Genomic DNA, 21166 nt, shown 5'->3' with positions numbered 1-21166 from the left:
GCAGGGCTATAATGAAAGCCCTTCTAGAAGGAAATGAGAATTAGATATCTTTCTGTTGGGGATGGGGATTCTTCTTTTCCCTCCACTTTCCCCAGAGCTGCCTGTATATACAGGACATGTCCTGTATTTTGTCCCAAGCTCTCTACCTACTGACAGGATCCCATGAAAGTCCTGTACTCAGCTTTTTTTTTTTTTTTTTTTTTTTGTAATTAAATTACAAAAAAAAAGCATCAGATCTATTTTTTCCTCCACCGTAATTGGCACTTAAATCAATTAAAGGCTACACTATCTGAAAAGCATATCTCTACAAATAAAGATCTGGACAATCCCATATGGTCTCCTGCCGGTTTGACTGAGGGAAGCATAAAAGGGAAGACTGCAAATTAAAGGTACTTATTTTCATATTTAGGAAAGGAAAAGAGTGTTCTTTGGCTAAAGTCCTAAGTCGTGAACAGTGAGCACCATTAATAAGAGATAACTTACTATTTTTGTTCTGAAAACCAGCCAATCAGCGATAATCTCACCCCAGTAACCAAGCTTCGGGAAGTCAGCAATGAAGGACACCCCCCCAGCCAATCAGCGACAGACCCTGCACGCCCAAACAGCCAATCAGCAAGTTCCTCACTCCAGAGCCCAAGCTTGAAAGTCCCAAGTCAAAAGCCTCCCAGCTGTAGTGGTACATCTACTCAGCTGAGAGTCCTTAACATCCCTGCCTACTTCTCTTGTGGAAATCCACCAGCCCCTTGTGCCAGGCTTCCCCAAACCTTACCTAAAACCAGCTCTAGCTGATTAAGTCTTAAAAACACCCTTCTCACTTTCTCGCAAACATGAAGTTCGTCTTTCTTGCATCAGACATCAAGTTCAATTTAATGTTAGCTTGCAAATTTACAGCCCTTTGAACATTTGGACCCCTAATGGTTAGCTATGAGGTCAGACTTGGGAGTGCAGGTGCACTGTTGAAGCTGTGAGATCTTCAAATTCAAGCTCTCTGACTCTTGAAGCAGTTTCTATTATCTATTTTTTATTTCTGTATATTTGAATCCACCCCCCCCAAAACCAAAAGCAAGGATAAATTTTGTGCTGAACTTTCTGAGCAATAGTCATTTATTAAACGAGGAAAAATTCCTTTAGAAGCCTTCCACAGTAGGCAATTGTTCATTTAGTATTTTTAAAAAGGTGGTAAGCCAGATATAAACCAGCATTTGTTAACAGCTATGCATAAGAGATGTATAAGTTCCTTAACTCATGTTAAGGAAATTGGTAAACAGATTGTTTTTTAATTAAGAAGAATTCAGGTTAAAATGATAAAATAATTGCAGCAGAAATGTAATGACCTTCCACTCTGTATATCCTGATCACTCTTTCAGCTCAAATAACCACCTGAAGGTACTACTCCTGAAAGTATTTTCTGGTTCCAAAATTGTAAGCAAAAACAAACACAACATAACATAACAAAACAAAAACAAAATTGCGAGCAAATTTCAAATGGTAGGATGAACTCCATTGCTATAATAAAAGTATAGAATCTCCATTTGGCATTACAGAGATGATCAAAGATCTAAATGTCTCACCTTATGCCATAGCCACAGTGCAAGTAATCTCAGTGCAGAAACATCTTTTCCTTTGTGCAGTATTTTTCTTGTTAAAAAAGTGTGCTAATAAGGCCATTGTGAATAGAATCTTTTCCAGACAAGACCTCAGAAACAGCAGCAAATTTATGCAGACTCTTTTAGTGAGTTCACAGTTAATCTCTCTCTCTCTCTCTGACACACACACACACACACACCCCAAAGGGGCACAGGAAACTTCTGGAGGTGATGGGTATGTGTGTATTACCTTGCCTGGGGTGATGGTTCACAGGTATATGCATATGTCCAAACTCATCAAATTACATACATTAAATACATGCAGTTTTATTGTGTATATAAAAGAGTCATTAAAAACGTCTGTACTACTTTTGTTGGAGACAGTACAATCACAACTTTTGGTGGATATTTGTATGAGGGTATAAACAATGCTTATTCAAGGTGAAGCACAGCATAAGTAATTCCATGGTTGGTTATCCTGCTCATGTTCTGCATAATGCTACTCAGCAGGACCTGATGCCTTTTTACTGAGATCGAAGCAACTGTCACGAAATTACTCTCCTACTTCAGCACTGATACTGTTCTAAGTGAGCAATTTAGGATTTTTGTGATTTTATTGGCACTCAACATTCTTCATTCCTCTCACATTCAGAAACTGCTGGTTTGCTTTAGTAAACACAGTGGAGAAGATTCTCCATTCCTGTGAAGCCATGACAGGATACTTGGATTCCAAAGAAAAGGGTTTTCTAGGGGCACCTGGGTGGCTCAGTGGGTTAAGCCTCTGCCTTCGGCTCAGGTCATGATCCCAGGGTCCTGGGCTGGAGCTCCACATCAGGCTCTCTGCTCCACAGGGAGCCTGCTTCCCCTCTCTCTGCCTGCCTCTCTGCCTGCTTGTGATCTCTCTCTCTGTCAAATAAATAAATAAAATCTTAAAAAAAGGGGGGGGGGGTTCCTCTCTAAGAAGTCAGTTGTTCAGCCAAAATTCCCATTAGCTTTTTGTATTTTTTAAAGATTTTATTTATTTGAGAGAGAGAGAGAGCATGAAAGGGACGAGGGGCAGAGGGAGAAGCCGGCTCCCTGATAAGCAGAAGGCCTGATGTGGGACTTGATCCTGGGACTCCAGGATCATGACCTGAGCCGAAGGCAGTTGCTTAACCAACTGAGCCACCCAGGTGCCCACCCATTAGCTTTTTAAATACTGAACCAAATTAAGTTTACTTATTTCTTGTTCATAGTTTCCATTATCAATTTTGCAGTGGGATCCTGCAAATTCAAAGAACAGCTGTTATGGAAGTGCTCCGTTGCTAAGGAACTTGTTGGATGTGGTGAAGAACTAATGAAAAGTTTATCCCTTTGACTATCAGAGCTATTCTTAAAAAAAAAAAAAACTTATTTATTCATTTATTTTAGAGTGAGAGAGCAGGGGGAGGAGCAGAGGGCGAGGGACTAGCAAACTCCACACTGAGCACAGAGCCCAATGTGGGGCTCAATTCCATGACCCCAAGATCATAACCCCAGCTGAAATCAAGAGTCAGAGGCTCAACCGACTGAGCCACCCAGGATCCCCTCAAAGCTATTCTTCAAAGGGATATTATGTATGAGCTGGGAAATAAATTTCAGCCCAAAGTGGATAATTATTTCAGCATTTGCTATGACTACCTTTTGAAATGGATTTCGCCATTGAAAAATTCAATTATTTTACGTAGATGTTACTAAACGCTCTTTCAGCACAGGAACAAGTAGAATCAACATGTGCAGTACTGAAGAAAAAAGGAATAGAAATTGATGGCAATGCTCCTTTTTGTTAGTAGACACTTCACAAAGTTATTGATCGAGAGATGCAATGTAATCCAAAAGAGTGGAAAAGCAGGTTATGCTATGAAAGATGGTATTATGTCCTTCAACCATTCACATTTGAAGAGCAATTCTTAGTGATGTGAACTCTTCGCAAGTATGCCTTCCATATCCTGGCTTGTAATGCCAACGCTGAGCATGATTTCTCACTGGCCAAGAACAGAATAAGTTGAATATGACCACCACAGAAATCATGTTAAAATGTAAATGGAACATAGACTGTAACTTCAGGGAACTGTATAAGCAAATTCTTCAAAACAAGGAACCATTAAGGAGAGCCAAATCACCAGGGAAATATAATGAAATAAATAGGTACATAATTCAGATACTTCTAATTTATTTCAGATAAATAACAAATCTGTTTTTAGAATAACTATGTCTTGGGGCACCCGGGTGGCTCTGTGGGTTAAGGATCTAACTCTTGATTTTGGTCTTGGTCATGATCTCATGGGTCGTGGAATCCAGCCCCAAGTCAGGCTCCACACTTAGCAGGGAGTCTAAGATTTTCTCTCTCCCTCTACTCCTCTCCCTACCCTGCATTCTTTCTCTCAAATAAATAAGTATATCCTAAAAAAAAAAAAAAAAAAAAAAAAAAAAAAAAGAAAGAAAGAAAGAAAAGAAAGAAAGAAAAAAAAAGAACAAGTGTATTTTTTGTAATTTTTTAAATCTCAAAGTACATACTTGTAGGCAATTAGGAATAATTCAAATTTAACTGGGTGTTCTGTGTTTTTATTTTTTACATTGGTGAACACCTCAGCCGCAGCCTCTGTGCCTCCATGCTTTTGCTCCCCACTCCCTGCCTGTAGTGACATCCTCCTCTTCTTGACTCACCAAATCCTAATTCTATTTCAAGACCCATCTCAAAATGATCCCTTTAGCGAAGGCTAACTCTGTGCCAGGCATTATTCTAAGCACCTTACATCTATTAAATCATGTATTTCTCCCTGAGGAGAAATACATTCTTCATTAAATAGTAAATACTATAAGGAAGATATTTTTCCTTTTTTATGGATGAAGCAATAAGGGCATGGAGGAATTAAGTGACTTACCAGAAACTACCCAATCAGCAAGCAGTAGAGCTGGGATTCAAATCCAGACAGTGTGGGTCTGGAGTCCATTCCACATTACGGTACCCAGGTCTGTCCCATACGCTTGCCCTCGGAACCCAGCCACCATGTTGTGAGGAAGCCCAGGTCACAAGGAGAGGCCCTTAGGCGAGTGTTTCCGCTGACAGCCAGCATCAACCACCAGGCGTGGGTAAATGAGCCTCAGGATTCCAGCTTCAGGCTTCGAGTCTTACATTCATGGCTCTATTCACCATCTCTACTGTACCCTGTCTGAATATCTAGCATACAGAAACCAGGAGAGATCATAAAAAATAAATGGTTTTCAAAGGATTTTTTATTTTTTTATTTTCTTAAGATTTTATTTATTTGAGAGAGTGAGAGAGAGATTGAGAGAATGAGTGGGAGGAGGGGCAAAGAGAGAAGCAGGTTCCCCACTGAGCAAGGACCCCCCCCCCCCCATGCAGGACTCAATCCCAGGACCCTGAGATCAGGACCAGAGCCGAAGGCAGATGCTTAACTGACCTAGCCACCCAGGCGCCCTAAAGGATTTTTTTAGAGCAGTTTAAGGTTCACAGCAAAATTGAGAGGAAGGTACAGAGAATGCCTCAATGCCTCCTGTCCCCACAGATGCATAGCCTCCCGCATTGTTACCATCTCCCACCAGAGGGGGACATGTGTGTTACTATAAATATAATAAACACTTGTTATTTGTATGATGAACCCACACTGACATGTTGTAATCAGCCAAAGCCCACTATTTTCATCAGGATTCATTCTTGTACATTCCCTGGGTTTAGACACAGGTAGAGAGACACGTATTCACCCTGACAGCATCATACAGAACAGTTTTACTGCCCTAAAAATTCTCTGGGCTCCGCTTATTCATGCCTTCCTCCTCCCTAGGGCTTCCTCCCCAACTACTGATCTTTCTACTCTCTAGTTTTGCCTTTTCCAGAATATTATATCGCTGGAATATTATAGCAGACATAGCCTATTCAGATCAATTTCTCTCTGTGACACATCTTTGAGTTTCCTTCCTAGTCCTTTCGTGGCTTCACAGCACATTTCTCTTTGGCTTTTATTGGACTTACTGTTTTCAGCCACTGAGTTTTGGGATCATCTAGTATGCAGCAATATAGATAATCAAGTATCCTTCCAGAATTTCCTCTAACTAGCCTCAGGGTAAAAACAAAATTATTTATGTTTTCACTAATTCACTCACCCAATCATTAAACTTAATGGGGTATATTTGGCTTCAGACATGGCTAGATCTAAGTGGTTCAAGTGACGTCATCAGGGTTCTGTGTCTCTTTTCTCTTGGTTCTACTTTTCTCACTGGTAGCTCTAAGCTTTCCTGGATTTTATAGCTCCCCACAATGTATCTTCCCAAAATACCATCATAAACCCTGAGGAAGACCTGAGTCATCCACTGTAATGATGAGTCACGTTTTCAACTTCAGTTACAGAAAACTCTACTAACAGTGGCTTAACATTTAAACCATAGGATATTTATGACTTATTTAGAAGAAGTCCAGAAGCAGGAGTCCCAGCACTGGTCAAATATCAAGGACTTATGTTCTTTCTATTTTCCACTCTATTCTTAGGCTAGTTGCCTCATGGTCCTAAAACGGCTTTCCCAGCTCCAGGCATCACATCTGCCTTCGAGGCAGGAAGAAAAGGGAAGGAACACAGATAGTTTGTTTTGCAAGCATGTCACTTTTCTCAGAAAGTAGAGTATCTTTCCAGAGCCGTCTTTTGACTTCGTTGGCCAGAACTAGGTTACCTGGCCACTTCCTGGCTGAGAAGCTGGGAGAGTAGCTAACGTTCCAGAGGCTACAGTGGGAAGCAGCAAAGGAGAAGGGAGGCTGTGAGTGGCTGTTGGGTTCGTATCTTCCGTGTCTGCCTAGCCCTGAATCAATCACGGCCAGGGCCATGGAACTCTCTAACTGATTAAGCCAGAGGCTAGGACCAGCCTCACAAAACCCACGTGAACCCCAGGGCCCAAGCAGGATTTTTTGGGGCAACGTGTTTACTCACAGCAAGGATAACGAAAGAGTACGAAAACATCCATCCACAAAACAACTGCAGAGTGTTCCACTGTAAGGATGAACCCACAATTCTTTGAATAAGTCCATTTCAGTTCTAAAATAAGAGGACGGAAGAATGGGCATAGGTAAGCTCAAACCCAGGCATGCAGTGGGAGGACCACAACGAGGCAGGAGGTTAGGGCAGAGAGTAGGTTGTAAGGAGGCCACGAGGACATGCGGGGTAACCACGGCTGGCCATGAATGCCAAGCTATGCTACTGTTCCATCCAGTACTCACAACAGATACCCGAGGCCAGGATTACTTATGCCCATTTAGTTCCTGTGTTCTAGAGGAGAAAATACCGAGCTGGAGAAGTTGAGTCATTTGCTTGAGTCACTCACTCAAAAACCAGGGCTTGACTAGACCAGATCTTCCTGATTTGTCCCCTAGCTGACTCCGGACTTGCCAGGGTTAAGAGAGACCTGGAACTGGTTCCCTCCAGTAAGGGCAATGGGGGTAGGGGTGAGGGCCCCAGGCCCAATTAAAGTCGCATGAAGTCACTCTTTCTGGAACGATCTGAATGCAGTGGCTGCATACCAGGCCCCCTTATCTGCTGCGTTTGGAGATTGGGGTTGTGAAACATCTAGAGTGCCCAAGCTGGGATGAGGTTTCTGGCTGCATTGGTTTTTTTTTTTAAACCACTAAACCAACCCTGAAGCCAAAGAGCAAGTCTTAGAACTGTGGAGCTCCATCCCCTCATCTCATCAGGGCCTCACCAGAGTAACACCCCCCTCTATCAAGCTGGTCTGGAGCTGACCACCCCCACCCCCCGGGTGGGGGTTGGTGAGACCAACATCAGGACCTGTGGAATAAGGCCACCTAGCTCCCTGGGAACTTTATGTGTGGTGTGTTCCCAGTTCTGTAAAATGTTAGGTATCTTCAGGGAAAAACAATGTGGAAATGTGGCCTAAACTCTTAGCAATGTTATTTTGGGTTGGGAGCTGGGGAGACCAGGGACCTCCCTCTTTCTCTAATATAGGCTGCTGTGAAGATTAAGATTAAAGCAAGAAAAATCCAATTATTTTTAAAGCAAAAAAGTTGTAATATTTAGGTTAAAAAAATGACATCTAAAAAAGTTAAATTGAAGGCAGAGCCTGGCCCAACCCTGAAGACTCTAAGTAAGCGATTTTGCTTTTCCATCCCCCCTCCCTCCGCCCAGCACTAGGGACCTGGCTCCAGCCCCCAGGCCGGGGCACTTCATTCCTTGGGGCCACCTGGGGTCCCCAAGTCTCCGGGCTGCACAAAACCGTTCTACAAGCCTCGCCTCCCACACCTGCTCCCAGGCCTGCGCGCTCCTGGAGTGGAGAGGAGACGATGGCTAACCCCACGCAGGGAAGAGTCCGCCTGCGGCTAGGGCCCGGCGGTCGGCCCCACAGTCAGCCCCTCCGCTGGAGAGCCGCTCCGCGTGACCCGGGGCCACGTGACCCGCGCGGGGCGGGGCCGCCGGTACAGTTGCTGCAGCCGCGGCGGGAGGTGTCCGAGTAAGTGGGGAGCAGGGCTGGTGGGGACCCTCCTAGCGGGTGGGCGCGGGCGGGGGGGTCGAGGCCCTGCCCCAGCTTCCGGTCCCCAGGAGCCCAGCGAGCTGCCGGGACCCCCTTTCCCGGTGCAGCGCCGGAGGGGCGATGGGATCGCCATCGTTGTCGGGAAAATACTCCTGTATCCTTTGGGGGGCCCAGACGGCCACCTCCGCCTCCCACTCTGACTGATCGCAGTGAGGGGCGATTACATTGGCCCCGTGTGCACTGGGGGAAACTGAGGGTCCACAGAGCAAGCCGGCCGGCGGGAGCACCCCTCTCCAGGGCTGCAGGGGAATACACCTCTCCAGGCAAACCCCATGGGTCTCACCTGCTAGAGTGGCCCAGTATGATCCCATGAACCCTCTACTGAGGAGGAGGCCGTGGGTACAGAATATCCAGCGTGTAGTGGTGAAGTGGGGAAAGAGGTCTGGGTCAAACTACTGTAGCCAACATATTGAATATTGTGTGGTTTACATCCATCCTTATTTAATATTCACCATCGTGGAATTTGTCGGGTAGGTCCTCTTGTCCCCATTTTCACGTACGAAGAAACAGGCTAGGAGAACTTGAGTCCTTTTATCAAGGTCCTGTGGTTGGTAAATGGAGGAACGGAGATTAGAACCCCGGTCTGTCTCACAGCAGCGCCTCCTGGTGGGTGGTGGAGGCACTTGGCCCAGTTTATTAATTCCTCTGTTAAAGGAAAGTTGGGTTCTTCCTCTTCCTTGCTCAGACACCCAGGGGAGAGGTTGTTGCTGGGTGAGAAGGGCTTCTCCCCTCTCCCCAGCCACCTGCATCCCTTTCTCCCTCTCCCTTACCACTGATTCCTTTTGTCACCTGCCCCCTACAGGACAAGATGAAGCTCATCATCCTGGACCATTATTCTCAGGCCAGCGAGTGGGCAGCCAAATACATCAGGAATCGCATCATCCAGTTTAACCCAGGGCCAGACAAGTATTTCACCCTGGGACTTCCCACTGGTGCGTTGGGGGATGGAGAGGGTGCTGTGGATTGTCGGGGAGTGAGTGGGCATTAGGGCTTTTAGGGGTCTGGGTACGTGGGCTCACTAAGCCAAAGGACTTACAGGGAGGGCTCTGAGGTCCTGGTGCAATGAGTGAACAGCCCTGCTTCCTGAAAATGCAAAACAAGAGGACACGGCTTCCTTTATAGTTTGGCTTAGATGCTGCCTGCTCCTGAAGAGTTCTGGAGTAGAAGGGATCTTGGTTAGGCAGGAAGATTTTTAGGCTCCATTCTAAGTCAGCCCTGTCCTCAACAGGCTGTCTTGGGAGTCTAGGAGTTCTTAACAGAATTAAATCCTAATGCCTTCAGGCATACATTTTATGTAATGAATGAACTTCTGTGCGTCTAGAGTGCTGTGAGCTGAGCACCATCCTTGGGGAATTGAGAAGATCATCCACTCAAAGCATTTTCTGTAAGGTTTAACTAGATACAGGACCTATGTGAAAAAAGCTTTTTTTTTCCCTGAAGTTTTAATTTATTTATTTGACACAGAGAGAGACAGCGAGAGAGGGAACCTAAGCAGGGGGAGTGGGAGAGGGAGAAGCAGGTTTTGCCCCGAGCAGGGAGCCCAGTGCGGGGCTGATCCTGGGATCATGACTTGAGCTGAAGGCAGACGCTCAACGTCTCAGTCTGTCTCTTATGAAAAAATCAGCTTGTTGCCTTCATGGGAGGATATTTCTTTTACCCCAGCTCCTCAAGGCATATGTCCTGATTCTTTCTCTCCAAGTTTGGGGGGATTTGCCCCAGTGTCCCATTCACTAGAGCAGGGGCCTTCCAAGTTTTAATTGAACTTTTCCAAGTTTTTCTGTGAATGGTCACATCGTTAATATTTGATGCTTCTGTGGCCATACAGCCTCTGTCACAACTACGTAACTGTCCTTGTGGCTCAGAAGCAGCTGCAGACAACACATAAAACAATGTGCCTGGCCATCTACCCATGAAACCTGATGGGCGCTGAAGTCTGAGTTCATATAATTCTCACATGTCACAAAGTCACACTCTTTATAAACTTAAGAAGTGTAAAAACCATTCTTACTTGATGGGCTGTATAAAAACAGGCAGGCTGTCCGATGTGGCCTGCGGGATGAAGTTTTCGGGCCTCTGCACTAGAGGTTTGTGGGACCAGTATCTGCACGTATCTGCAAAACCACTAACAGCTCAGGCCCAGGAGGGGCTGCACTAACATCCTGTTTTCTAACTGTGGAGCTTCTCTGGGTCAGAGTCTCTGCTTCTGCTGAGATCCCTCCCAAATCCCCAATTCCCCGTCACCTGCACAGTCAGATCCTTGCTCCTCAGTCAGGCCTTCGGGGCCCTCTGAGACCTGGCCCCTTCCTGACTGTCCTTGAACCAGTACGGCATGTCCATCTGGGTTCCCTGGAACATGGCTTCCATTAGGGGAAACACCAGTCAGGGGCTCCGGGTGGAAAGCAAAGAAAGCAGCTCTGGCTGACATGCGCAGAAGAGGAATTTATTGGCTAGATAATGGGGAGCTCATAGAATGGAGGGGAAAGCTGGAAGTTTGGAAAGTGGACATGACGAAGCTCAGGGGGAGTCCAGGGAGGCTGTGTGGCTCAGGCGTGGCTGAGGTCCGGGCACAGGGGCAGACTGGTGATGGGGGCAGGGAGGGAACTTTGACCCACGGGTGAATGCCCACCGTATGCCTAGCTCTTCTAGGTGCTGGGGATACGACAAACAAAAAAGACATAAACTCCCGCCTTCCTGAAGCTTAAATGATAGTAGGAGGGAGAGTTAATAAGCAAGTTACTTGACAAAGTACAGAGTATATTAGATGGCGATGAGTAAAGGAAGAAAATGAAGCAGGGAGTGCCGTGGGCTGGGGGCTGGGGGCAGGGGAGGGGGAGGACAGGGAGTGTCGAGGCAAGGGTGGGGCTTGGCAGTGTTACACAGGATGGCAGGGAAGGCCCCCGAGAAGGCAACATCTGAGTAAAAGCCAGAAGAGGTGAGAGTCATGCAGGGACCTGAAGGAACAGCTGTTGAGGGCTGAGGTGGAATTGCCTGGAGCGAGATGAGAACGGGTGAGGGTGGTGCCCCAGGGCCACCTTACAGAGACTTTGTTAGGACCAGTTATTACCCAGTGAAATGAGAAGTCATTAGTAGGTTTTGAGAAGAGAGATCTGATTGGGGTGCGGCTTTTTTCTCTCCATCTTCTTTAAAAAATTTTAAAAATTCACAAAAGCTAAAAGAATAGCACAGTGCCATTTTCCTGGGCTCACCCATTGCTAATATTTGTCACATTTACATACACACACACATTTTTTTTATGAGCCAGTGGAAAGTAAGTCCTAAACCCGACACTTGATCTCTAAATCTTTTGGCATCTGTCTCTTCAGAACATGGACATTCTCTTACCTAACTACAATAGTTATCATACCTATTAAAGTCATTCCCGGGGCGCCTGGCTGGCTCAGTGGGTTAAGCCTCTGCCTTCGGCTCAGGTCATGATCTCAGGGTCCTGGGATCGAGCCCCGCATCGGGCTCTCTGCTCAGCAGTGAGCCTGCTTCCTCCTCTCTCTGCCTGCCTCTCTGCCTACTTGTGATCTCTCTCTCTCTAATAAATAAAATCTTTAAAAAAAAAAAAAGTCATTCCGTAATATCATCTGATATACAGATGCTAGTAATATTTTTTTCCTCATTGTCCATATTTATCTTTTATAGTCCCCCCCCAATAATCCAGTGTCCAGACTTCATGCATAATTAGTTCTTTAATCTACAGAGGTCCTCCTGCTTTTTTCGTGTGCTTTATGACCTTGACTTTTTTGAGACTCAACTCACCGGAGTATGCTGCTCCTCAGGGAAGTCTTCCCTGAACCCACAGACTTAGCCTGGTCACAGCTGACATTACTGCTTCATGTCCCAGTCCTAGCCAGTGAGCTCGTTCCAAATGGCTGCTGTCTCTCTCTGCCCTCTGTGTTCCCGTCATGTGGCCCACTGCCTCCCATACGAGGTGCTCACGGAATAGATCAGTGTGACATTTAATCGGGTTACTAATTCCAGTCATTCCAGTCAACAGTGTGCTGAGTGCTGGGATTCAGCAGCAGACCAGACAGACACAGCCCTGGCCCCCCGGAGCTTCCAGTCTAGTGGGGAGCTGGCCTTCAGCAGCACTAATGGGATGGCCATTAGGATTGGGGCACCAGGGGAGGACTTGAGATCTGCCAGGTTCTCCCTGTTGAGTAGCCCTCTTTCCTGGGAGTCCTTGGGAGCTGGGAGCCGAAGGGTGTTCATGGCTGTGGCCTCTCTCACAGGGAGCACCCCAATTGGCTGCTACAAGAAGCTCATTGAGTACTATAAGAATGGAGACCTGTCCTTCAGATATGTGAAGACCTTCAACATGGACGAGTATGTGGGTGAGTCTCTCTCTTTCCAGGTCTTCCCTGATTCCAGGAGAGGAATAGGGAGGTCTCCGGGAACCAGTGTTGTTTGGTGATAAGTTCAGTTAGTGAAAGCTCTCTCTTCCAGGCCTTGGTGTACTCAGCTATACAATGCTCTGAAGGCTGACCTCAGGTCGTAAGCATTACGTGATCTAACAGATACGGAAGCCTCTTGTACAGAGCAAGCGTTGTAAATATTAGACCTCCTCCCCAACTCCTTGCCATTTCTTTCTGTAACCAGTGATTACAGATGGGATCGTCCCTCAGTGTCTGTCTGGTTGCTGTCTCCAGTGTTCATCCTCCTGCTCCCCTTTATGCCAGGCACTGGGAGAGGAGCAGAGACTGGTGTCCCTTCCAGTGCTGGAAAGCTATACCTTGGTCTTCTGTCATTTCCACCTACCCGCTCCTCCCACCTGCCATCATTTTGTAAGGCTTCACTTTGAATGTTTTTGTTTTCAATTGTGGTAAATTTACCATCCAGCCTGTTTCATATGTAGAGTTCAGCAGTGTTAAGTATATTCACAGTGTTGTGTAACCAATCTCCAGAACTTTTTCTTTCAAAACTATAATTTTTTTAATAATGTCCAGAAGTCTTCATCTTACAAAACTAAAACTTTCTACCGGTTTGACACCAACTGCCCATGGCCCATGCTCCCAGCCCCTAGAAACCACCGTTTCAGTGCTTCTGTGAATTTTACTGCTCCAGATACTTCATTTAAGTGGAATCACAGAGTATTTGTCTTTTCGTGACTGTCTTATTTCACTCAACGAAATGTCCTCAAGGTTTGTCCTTGTAGTGTGTGTCAGAATTTCATTCCTTTTTACAGCTGACATTAAACATTCTTCATGTTTAATGAAACACTCACTCACTTGAAACTTTTTCTTCTTGGCTAAAAATTGTTTTGGGGAAGCCTTGAGATAATTGTCTCCAACCAGCTGGTATTCAAGTTGGGGTTCAGGCTGAGGGGTGTATCTGGGGATGAATGGTGGGATGGGAGGCACAGGGCAAGGGGTATGCTTACTTACTTTCCCAGATGGGCCAAGCTCTAACCCCAGGTTGTAGGCCTCCTCCAGAAACCCAGAGTGGCCCTGGCCTCCTGTCTACAGTTACTCCCTTGTGAAAAGGAGATGAAAATGAGGGGATTTCTTAGGCTCCCGGTGTACAGTCACTGTGGCCAAGTCCTGCCATCACAGGTGGTGGTGGTGGGTGGACACAGGGATCTCAGCCAGTCATGGCTGATTGCGGACTGATGCCCCAGGGCCCCTGATGGGCATTCCTCTCAAAGTGTCTGGGGAGGTCTGAGGGCATCCTGGCGTCCACCTTGGGAGGGTGGCTCTGCCTTAGCTGGGGCGTGACTAAGTGTTGCCATGGTCCCACAGGCCTTCCTCGAGACCACCCGGAGAGTTACCACTCCTTCATGTGGAACAACTTCTTCAAGCACATTGACATCCTCCCAGAAAACACCCACATTCTGGATGGGAATGCACCTGACCTGCAGGCTGAGTGTGACACCTTTGAAGAGAAGATCAGAGCTGCAGGGGGAATTGAGCTGTTCGTTGGAGGTGAGCTTGACACTTGGCGGCACATGTCCAGGGCAGATGCAGGGTGCTGAGAACACGTGGAAGGACAGGACAGGACCCAGGCCTGTCTCCCACCAGCTTTCTCACTGCCCTAGTAAGAGCGGAAAGCATTTATTCCCCTGAGGAGGCAGGGAAGACATAGATAGGTGCCCTCTCTCCCTGCCTTGGCTGTGCTGTTTAGTGACCATGTGATCTTGGACATCTCTTTCTGCACTTCCGTGCCTTGGTGATAAAGTGAGATGCTTGGATTGGGACTCTCAAGAGTCTATTCCCTAGTCCTAAGGTTTCATATGGATCAGTCCATGGGACTCACCTAAACAGTTAAAATCAGATTCCTATAGTTGGAGATTCCTCACTCAGACCCCGCACACTATAGATAGCCACTGAACCCCAGAGAAGTTTTGTGACTTGCCCCAGGTCAGCCGGAGCAGTGGCAAGAAAGCAGGACACCCAAGGTGTCCCCTTGTCAGTTTGTGCTTTGTTCCTTCCCTGGGTGCTCCCTTATGTTTCCATCTGTTGCCACCTCTGGAGCCGCCCACAGGAGTATGGCTGCCTTTTACTACTCTAGACTTAATTCTTTAATTCAAGGTAGGAGGAAGAGGCTAAGAGCACTCATGTTCTAAGCCTTTATAAACTTTGCAACTCCTTGTCGAGTCAGTTTTGTTATTTGCTCTATCCCAGCAGCAGGCCCCCTGACTACTGGCAGGAGAGAGAAGTTACCCTTCAGTGACCTAGGGAAGTGGAAGCTATTTGGAGTACCTATTACTTAGTTTTCTGAGGGGTATCACAAGGTGACCAGGACGTGTGGGTACCTCAAACAGAAACGGGCAGGAGGTGGAGAAAGGGGAGGATCTTATGCTTAATGTACCTGCCCGGGGTGAGTGAGAAAAGAGCTAGGATTTTAAGGGTATTATACGCCCGAGGTGGGGCAGGGTAAATTGTCTGTTCTTGAACTCTTGGCTCCCTGGGACTGACAGAGCTGCCCTGGCCTTTTCTCCCTGGCAGGCATCGGCCCTGATGGACACATTGCCTTCAATGAACCGGGCTCCAGTCTGGTGTCCAGAACCCGTGTGAAGACTCTGGCCATGGACACCATCCTGGCCAATGCTAGGTTCTTTGATGGTGATCTCACCAAGGTGCCCACCATGGCCCTGACAGTGGGTGTGGGCACTCTCATGGATGCTAGAGAGGTAAGCGCACCTGGAAGCCCAGGCCTTCCTTGGGGTGTCGGACTTGACTTTTTGTTGCCAACTATACAGGTACCACCTGACTACACTGTTACTAAAAATATGGCTAAAATCCCAGCTGATCCTCACTGGTCCTCCCTCCTCTTTGGAGGCAACTGTTAGTCTGTTCTCAGCAGAACCCTTTCCACACTGGCTGCATGGGAGGCTGCAGGCTCCCTGGCCTCTGCTTATGCGCCCCTTTGGAGCTTCTCAAGGCAAAGAGGAGCCCAGCACTACTCAAATGTCTGAATAGGAATTTGCCTTTGCCCAGGTACGAGAGGGACTGCTGGTTCTCTGCAGGTGGTGGAGGTCACTGTTTGAAGGGGGCTCCCTCTGCTACTCCAGGATATTTTTGGTCATGGCCTTGTGCTCGAGGAGTCATAAATACGAAGAATTGTGATTTAAACCTAAGTGTCTAAATGCACTTTAGTGTGTTATTCCCTAGAAAGTTGGGTATCAATTTTTCTGTGGTTCCAGTTTCTTTATTGTCTTTCACTAGAATTTTAAAAGCATTTGCTCTTCCTTTCAGGGGTATATTCAGTGGGAAGCAGCTACTAACATTGTAGCTTGTTTCTTTGCCCAGATCTGTAAACAAGCATCTCCATATATGAAAAAAAGCTCCCTATTTCAAGAGAACTTTTGTGAGAAGAATGACATTACCAGCTTTCTCTTGGGTGACCTTGACCCAGTATCTCTGGCAGTCACTCTGCTGTGTTTGGCCTTATAGCTTAGAAACACTAGGGTGTGAGGGCTCTTCCCTGTCATGGGAGGATATTAGGATCTGGGGAAAGGATCTGGGTCTGGAAATCAGGACTTCTGGAATCCTGAACTAAAAGAGTTGCATTCTCTCTATGCCTCTGGTTTCTCATCTTTTAAGAGAGAAACAGTAAATCCCATTCACAACTCCATGGTATAATCGAATTACAGTGAGAGGAGATTGAGAGAGCAGAGTTCCTTTACAATCACTTTCCAGCACTTATGTTCTTTATATTTTAACTGTTGAGGGAGTCTCAATTTATTTGAACATAAAACATCACCCCAACTCCTATCAGTCAAATACTTGACATTGAAAGTGACCAGATTAAGGGGCAGCCTTTGTGGGATCAAATGCCAGGGGCCACACATATAACCATTACTGTCCATTCTGTAACTCCCAGCAGGTGGTGCAGGTTGGAACCCCTATTGTTCAGATTGCACTTGTGAAAACTCACCCAGCCTAGGACCCCTTGGGACTCAGTGTCCCAACTGCTGGGATAAGAGGCGTGGGCCTTTGCCTGGCATACGTGTTCGTAGCCATCATCAAAGGTACCAAGAGACACCACCACAGGGTGGCCTAGAGCACTGACTCCAGATCAAAACTGACTTAATTCCCTGGAGCGCATCTCCTCATCTTAGAACATGGGGATTGTGATGCTCCCAGCCTCCGGGGATCTGTGTGGGAAGGCGGACAGCAGTGAGCACAGCGTGCTGCAGGCAAACAACGTAAAATGGTCTATTAAAAACAACAGTGCTTACAGCCAGTTGTGGTGACAGGACCAAAACTCAGGTTTCTGGACTCTGGTCCCAGTGCTCATTCTCCTCTGTCACAGGCTTGTTTTCTGACCCCCAGGTGATGATCCTCATCACAGGTGCTCACAAGGCCTTTGCCCTATACAAGGCCATCGAGGAGGGAGTGAGCCACATGTGGACCGTATCCGCCTTCCAGCAGCATCCCCGCACAGTGTTTGTGTGTGACGAGGACGCCACCCTGGAGCTGAAAGTGAAAACAGTCAAGTATTTCAAAGGTGAGGGGAGGCAAAAGGTAGGTATGGCAGTGGGCGGCCAAATTCGGGGTATGCTGGGCGTGAGAAATGGACCTCATTTTCTTGCTCTGGCCATTTTCAGAGACAATTCTGATTTTAATAAAAACCGAACCTTAACGATCCCAGAATACAGTCATTGCTCTTCCATTCATGACTGCAAAGGTCTATTTCTGGAGGCCTGTTCGTTCTAAGGAGGCAAAAAGACAATGAAATGAAAAGTAGTCCGTGGGGTATGTGGTGATCTCTTGACAGGGTTATTGAAGCTCTGGATTTTTTTTATCTTTCAAGGTCTCATACAGGCCTTTTCCCTCTAGGTAGGGCACTGAACTCTCATGAGGATCTCTTTCTCTTCTATTTTAAAAAGGACACACTGCAGGGCACCTGGGTGGCTCAGTCAGTTAAGTGTCTGCCTTTGGCTCAGGTCATGATCCCAGGGTGCTGGGCTCAAGCCCCAAGTTAGGCTCCCTGCTTGGTGGCGAGCCTGCTTCTCCCTTTCCCTCTGCTACTCCCCCTGCTTGTGCTCTCACTGCTAAATAAATAAAATCTTAAAATCTTAAAAATAAAATACTTAAATCTTAAAAGTAAATAAATAAAAGAAAAAGGACACACTGCTTTAAGCCAACTTAGGGGAAAACCATCATTAATGAAGCAGGCAAATTAGGAATTTATGCTTTGGTGAAAAGATTAACCTTTCAGTAGCCAACACCTCTAAAGAATGAATTTACAGAAGGCTATGGATTCTAGCATTCATTGGGAATAATAAATTCTCTTCCTACTCTTAGTATTTTTATCATTTGGAGCCACAGAGAAAAGATGATTTTTAGTACTAGGACAAAATTTGAGAGCTCTGAGATTACTGTTCATAATCATGGAACTCTGCCTTTACCTGCATTAACTACTTTTGTTTTTAATTTTTCACAGGTTTAATGCTTGTTCATAACAAGTTGGTGGACCCCTTGTACAGTATCAAAGAGAAAGAAACAGAGAAAAACCAGTCTTCCGAGAAACCATACGGTGATTAGCCTGTGTTCATCCTAGCATTGAGTACCTCTTTAGGACAGAGCAATTCTGGAAATGGCCTTTAGGAGGACAGAATTGTATTTCTTTAATCCAGTATGGTTACTCCAGATCAATGGGTATACTTACTGTTCTTGGCTATGTAGCACAGAGCCCAGTCATGAGTGTAGCTACAGGGAGAAGGACTTGTTCTGTTAACTTACTTTAATTAGAAAAAAAGTCTTAGAAAAATGTACTCCATAATTTTGATGTCTGCCCTACAGAGATTACGGTTTTTTAGCTTTTGTTCTGCCTTAGGCACTGTTGTCCTGTACAACCACACTCCCATCAGGAATTTCTATCATTACATACACTGATTGTCAACTAGGGGTAGTAGAGCCTTTGAAAGCCCTTTGGGTAGTAGGCCAGCCTCTCATTTGAGAATCACTGTTCCAGATTAAGGAACAAACTCTCAACCTTCTGTTTAGTTATAAGTGCCATGAAAAAAAAATGATTCCTTACTTTCTTTCCATAGTTGTTGGTTTTTTTTTTCCTGCTCTCACAGTTGGCCTTTCCATAAACTTGGAGGACTCCTTGGGGAGGAGGACCTGGGTGGCTAGGGCCAAAGAGAAAACTTTTGCTGATAAACTCAGAGCCTCAAGGGGCCTAACCACATCAAACTCCCCTCCCTCCGGGACCCTCTGGCACCTGGAGGAAGGTGGAAATCCTCTTCCCACCAGAGCCCCATGTTTTTGTTCCAAGGTCTCACTGGGGCAACAGATCCTGCCACAGTGTCAGTGTGTTCTGCTAAGGAGATAGAGGCCAGGGCAATAGCTGTTAGGCCGAAATTTAGTCACAACATGAGTGACATGTTCTCCTGCTGCCCTGAGAGGTGAGTGCCAAGACAGCATACCAAATGCTTCTAAAGTTGCCTAATAATAGCCTTTCCCCACTTAAAATACCCTGCCCTTCCAACCCGCTCAGGTTCTTGTGGCATGCTCTGCTGTTCCCAGAACATCGGGAAATACAGCCCTTTTGACCCTTTATCCTTCACCCCTTGTTCACAACATGAGTTTACTGCTCTGCCTTTTGACTCTCTTAAACCTTCGTGGAGTGGATGCTGCCTTCCTCTCCCTGTTTCTGTGCCTGTTTGAAGCTGCTGCTTCCTCTCTGGAAAGATCTTTCAGAGACCAGCTCAGGTCTCTCTTCAAGTGCTGTGTTTGGTACCAGTGTTTGGTCTTGAGCTTTTATACCTGATTGTGCTGTGATTCTGTCTTAGGCTAATGGATCAATGGACTTGTTTACAATGTGATATTTTCTATTAAATCCAGTATTTTCAAATAAAATGTGTCTTTGTGAAGTTGCATCCCTGGAGGTCAGAGGGTGGTTTGGGTTGATATTTACATATTTTGGGAACAGCTGGTGAGCAAAGCTTCACATTGACTCCTCACAATCACTGGCAACTGCTGACCTCTTCAGTCATCGGAGGGAAATAAAATAGTTCATAAAAATGAGGCACCCATGTAAAATGGGTGGGATGAGGGCATGAACACATGAGCAATAAATTATGATGTTCTGGCTGTACCTGGGATCCAAACAAGGACATGGCTTCTAAAAAGAATAAGGAGACTTGTGATCAGGAGGGATATAAAAACCACAGGCTATGGAAAATAGGTTTAGGTGGGATTTTTTCGTTAGAAAAGTAAATATGATGGAACATCTTGGGTCAGTATAACCAACTGAGGTACAGGTAGAAATTGGCAGAAGGGTTCAATTTTGTATTAGTTGTATTAAGAAATAATTTACATGCCCATAAAAGTCACCTATTTTGAATATAAACTCAATGATATTTAGTTAGTCTATGGAGCCGTGCAATTTCCTACCACGTCCTTTTCCATCCTCCCAAGAGCTCCCTATTCCTACCCCAGCCTTAGGTGACCACAGATCTGCTTTGTCTCTACAATTTACCTTTTCTGGATATTTCGTATCGGTGGAATTCTACCGCATGGCATCTTGTGGGTCTGGCTTCTGTCACTAAGCATAATGTTTTTGATGCATAATGCGAATCTACTTAACATGTATGAGTATTCCCTTTTTATTGCTAAACAGTACTCTGTGGTACAGAAATACCATATTTTGTTAATCTGGTAAAGAAGGGATTACATTTTAAGTAGGTATGTTCTAGAAAATTATATTAGAATGAAATGAAAAAATTCAGTCAGGATGGCTACATTGGAGATGCCTGTGTGAACTCAGGACTTTAAGAAAGATCTCTTTCCCAGGCCTGTGTTTCCCTGGTGGCCCAACAGCAGTGTAATCAGGCTACAACCAGTTTTTAGGCCAGTCAAGTGGGATGTACACTCCCCAGCTGACCGGGACTCTGGAAAACAGCTAATTGTATTTTGGTGAGTGGGAGGGATTACAGCAGGCCTAGAATACCTTGTTGCCAAAAAATAAGGGTGCTTTTAAAAAGGCTTGAGGCAGTATTGAAAGGACAAAGCAGCCAGTTTAATGGGGCTCCCCCTGGCCAGGTTGCGAAAATGTTGTCGGTAAGGAAATATTAAATACAGCTAAGTGGAACAAGTTGAATCTATAAAACCCCAAATCTGATACCCAAAGAGGAAAAAGGTACCATTGAGTATAAATGGTATTATATTTCAGGAAGATAGGAGTGAACGTGTTTAACGTTTTCTTGCAGTTCGGAAAAGCCAGCAGTATGTTGACATAAATGGGTGTCATCTCTTCTATTTAATCTGCTTAGAAAGTAGACATAGATGCAAGGGCCTGGCTCACAGTTTCCCCCCAGATATATCAAAGGCGTACTCCCCTCCTTCCTTCAGGTCTTCGCTTCAATGTAATTTATCAGAGATCTTCCCTGACTCTTCAATATCAAGCAGCAATCCGGAGTCCCTACCCCTCATCCTGCTCTTTTACTACCTGATGTGTATTTTGTTCCCCACAAAATGAAAGGGTCATGAGGGCGGACTTTAACTACTGCTCTATCCCATCCCTCTCAGTGCCTTGATGTGTAGAAGGCACCT

At 45.8% G+C, this 21166-nt stretch overlaps 1 protein-coding gene across 1 annotated transcript; it reads left to right on the top strand.

Moving 5' to 3' along the window:
- The first annotated feature begins 7973 nt into the window (after positions 1–7973).
- GNPDA1 (glucosamine-6-phosphate deaminase 1) lies at positions 7974–19471 on the top strand. Its single transcript, XM_047729027.1, has 7 exons — positions 7974–8075; positions 8959–9088; positions 12395–12496; positions 13901–14083; positions 15107–15291; positions 16937–17111; positions 18051–19471. The coding sequence occupies exons 2-7, from the start codon at positions 8965–8967 to the stop codon at positions 18149–18151; spliced, it is 870 nt and encodes a 289-aa protein (XP_047584983.1). The 5' UTR covers positions 7974–8075; positions 8959–8964; the 3' UTR covers positions 18152–19471.
- Positions 19472–21166: the final 1695 nt, after the last annotated feature.

The sequence above is a fragment of the Lutra lutra genome, chromosome 5, assembly GCF_902655055.1.
Source record: "Lutra lutra chromosome 5, mLutLut1.2, whole genome shotgun sequence".
Taxonomy (NCBI): Eukaryota; Metazoa; Chordata; class Mammalia; order Carnivora; family Mustelidae; genus Lutra; species Lutra lutra.
This window is presented reverse-complemented; position numbering and strand designations above follow the sequence as displayed.

Coding starts and splice junctions, on each gene's coding strand:
- GNPDA1 (XM_047729027.1), top strand. CDS start 8,965: ATGAAGCTCATCATCCTGGACCATTATTCTCAGGCCAGCGAGTGGGCA. Junction 9,089..12,394: donor CACCCTGGGACTTCCCACTG/GTGCGTTGGGGG, acceptor CCTCTCTCACAG/GGAGCACCCCAATTGGCTGC. Junction 15,292..16,936: donor CTCTCATGGATGCTAGAGAG/GTAAGCGCACCT, acceptor TCTGACCCCCAG/GTGATGATCCTCATCACAGG.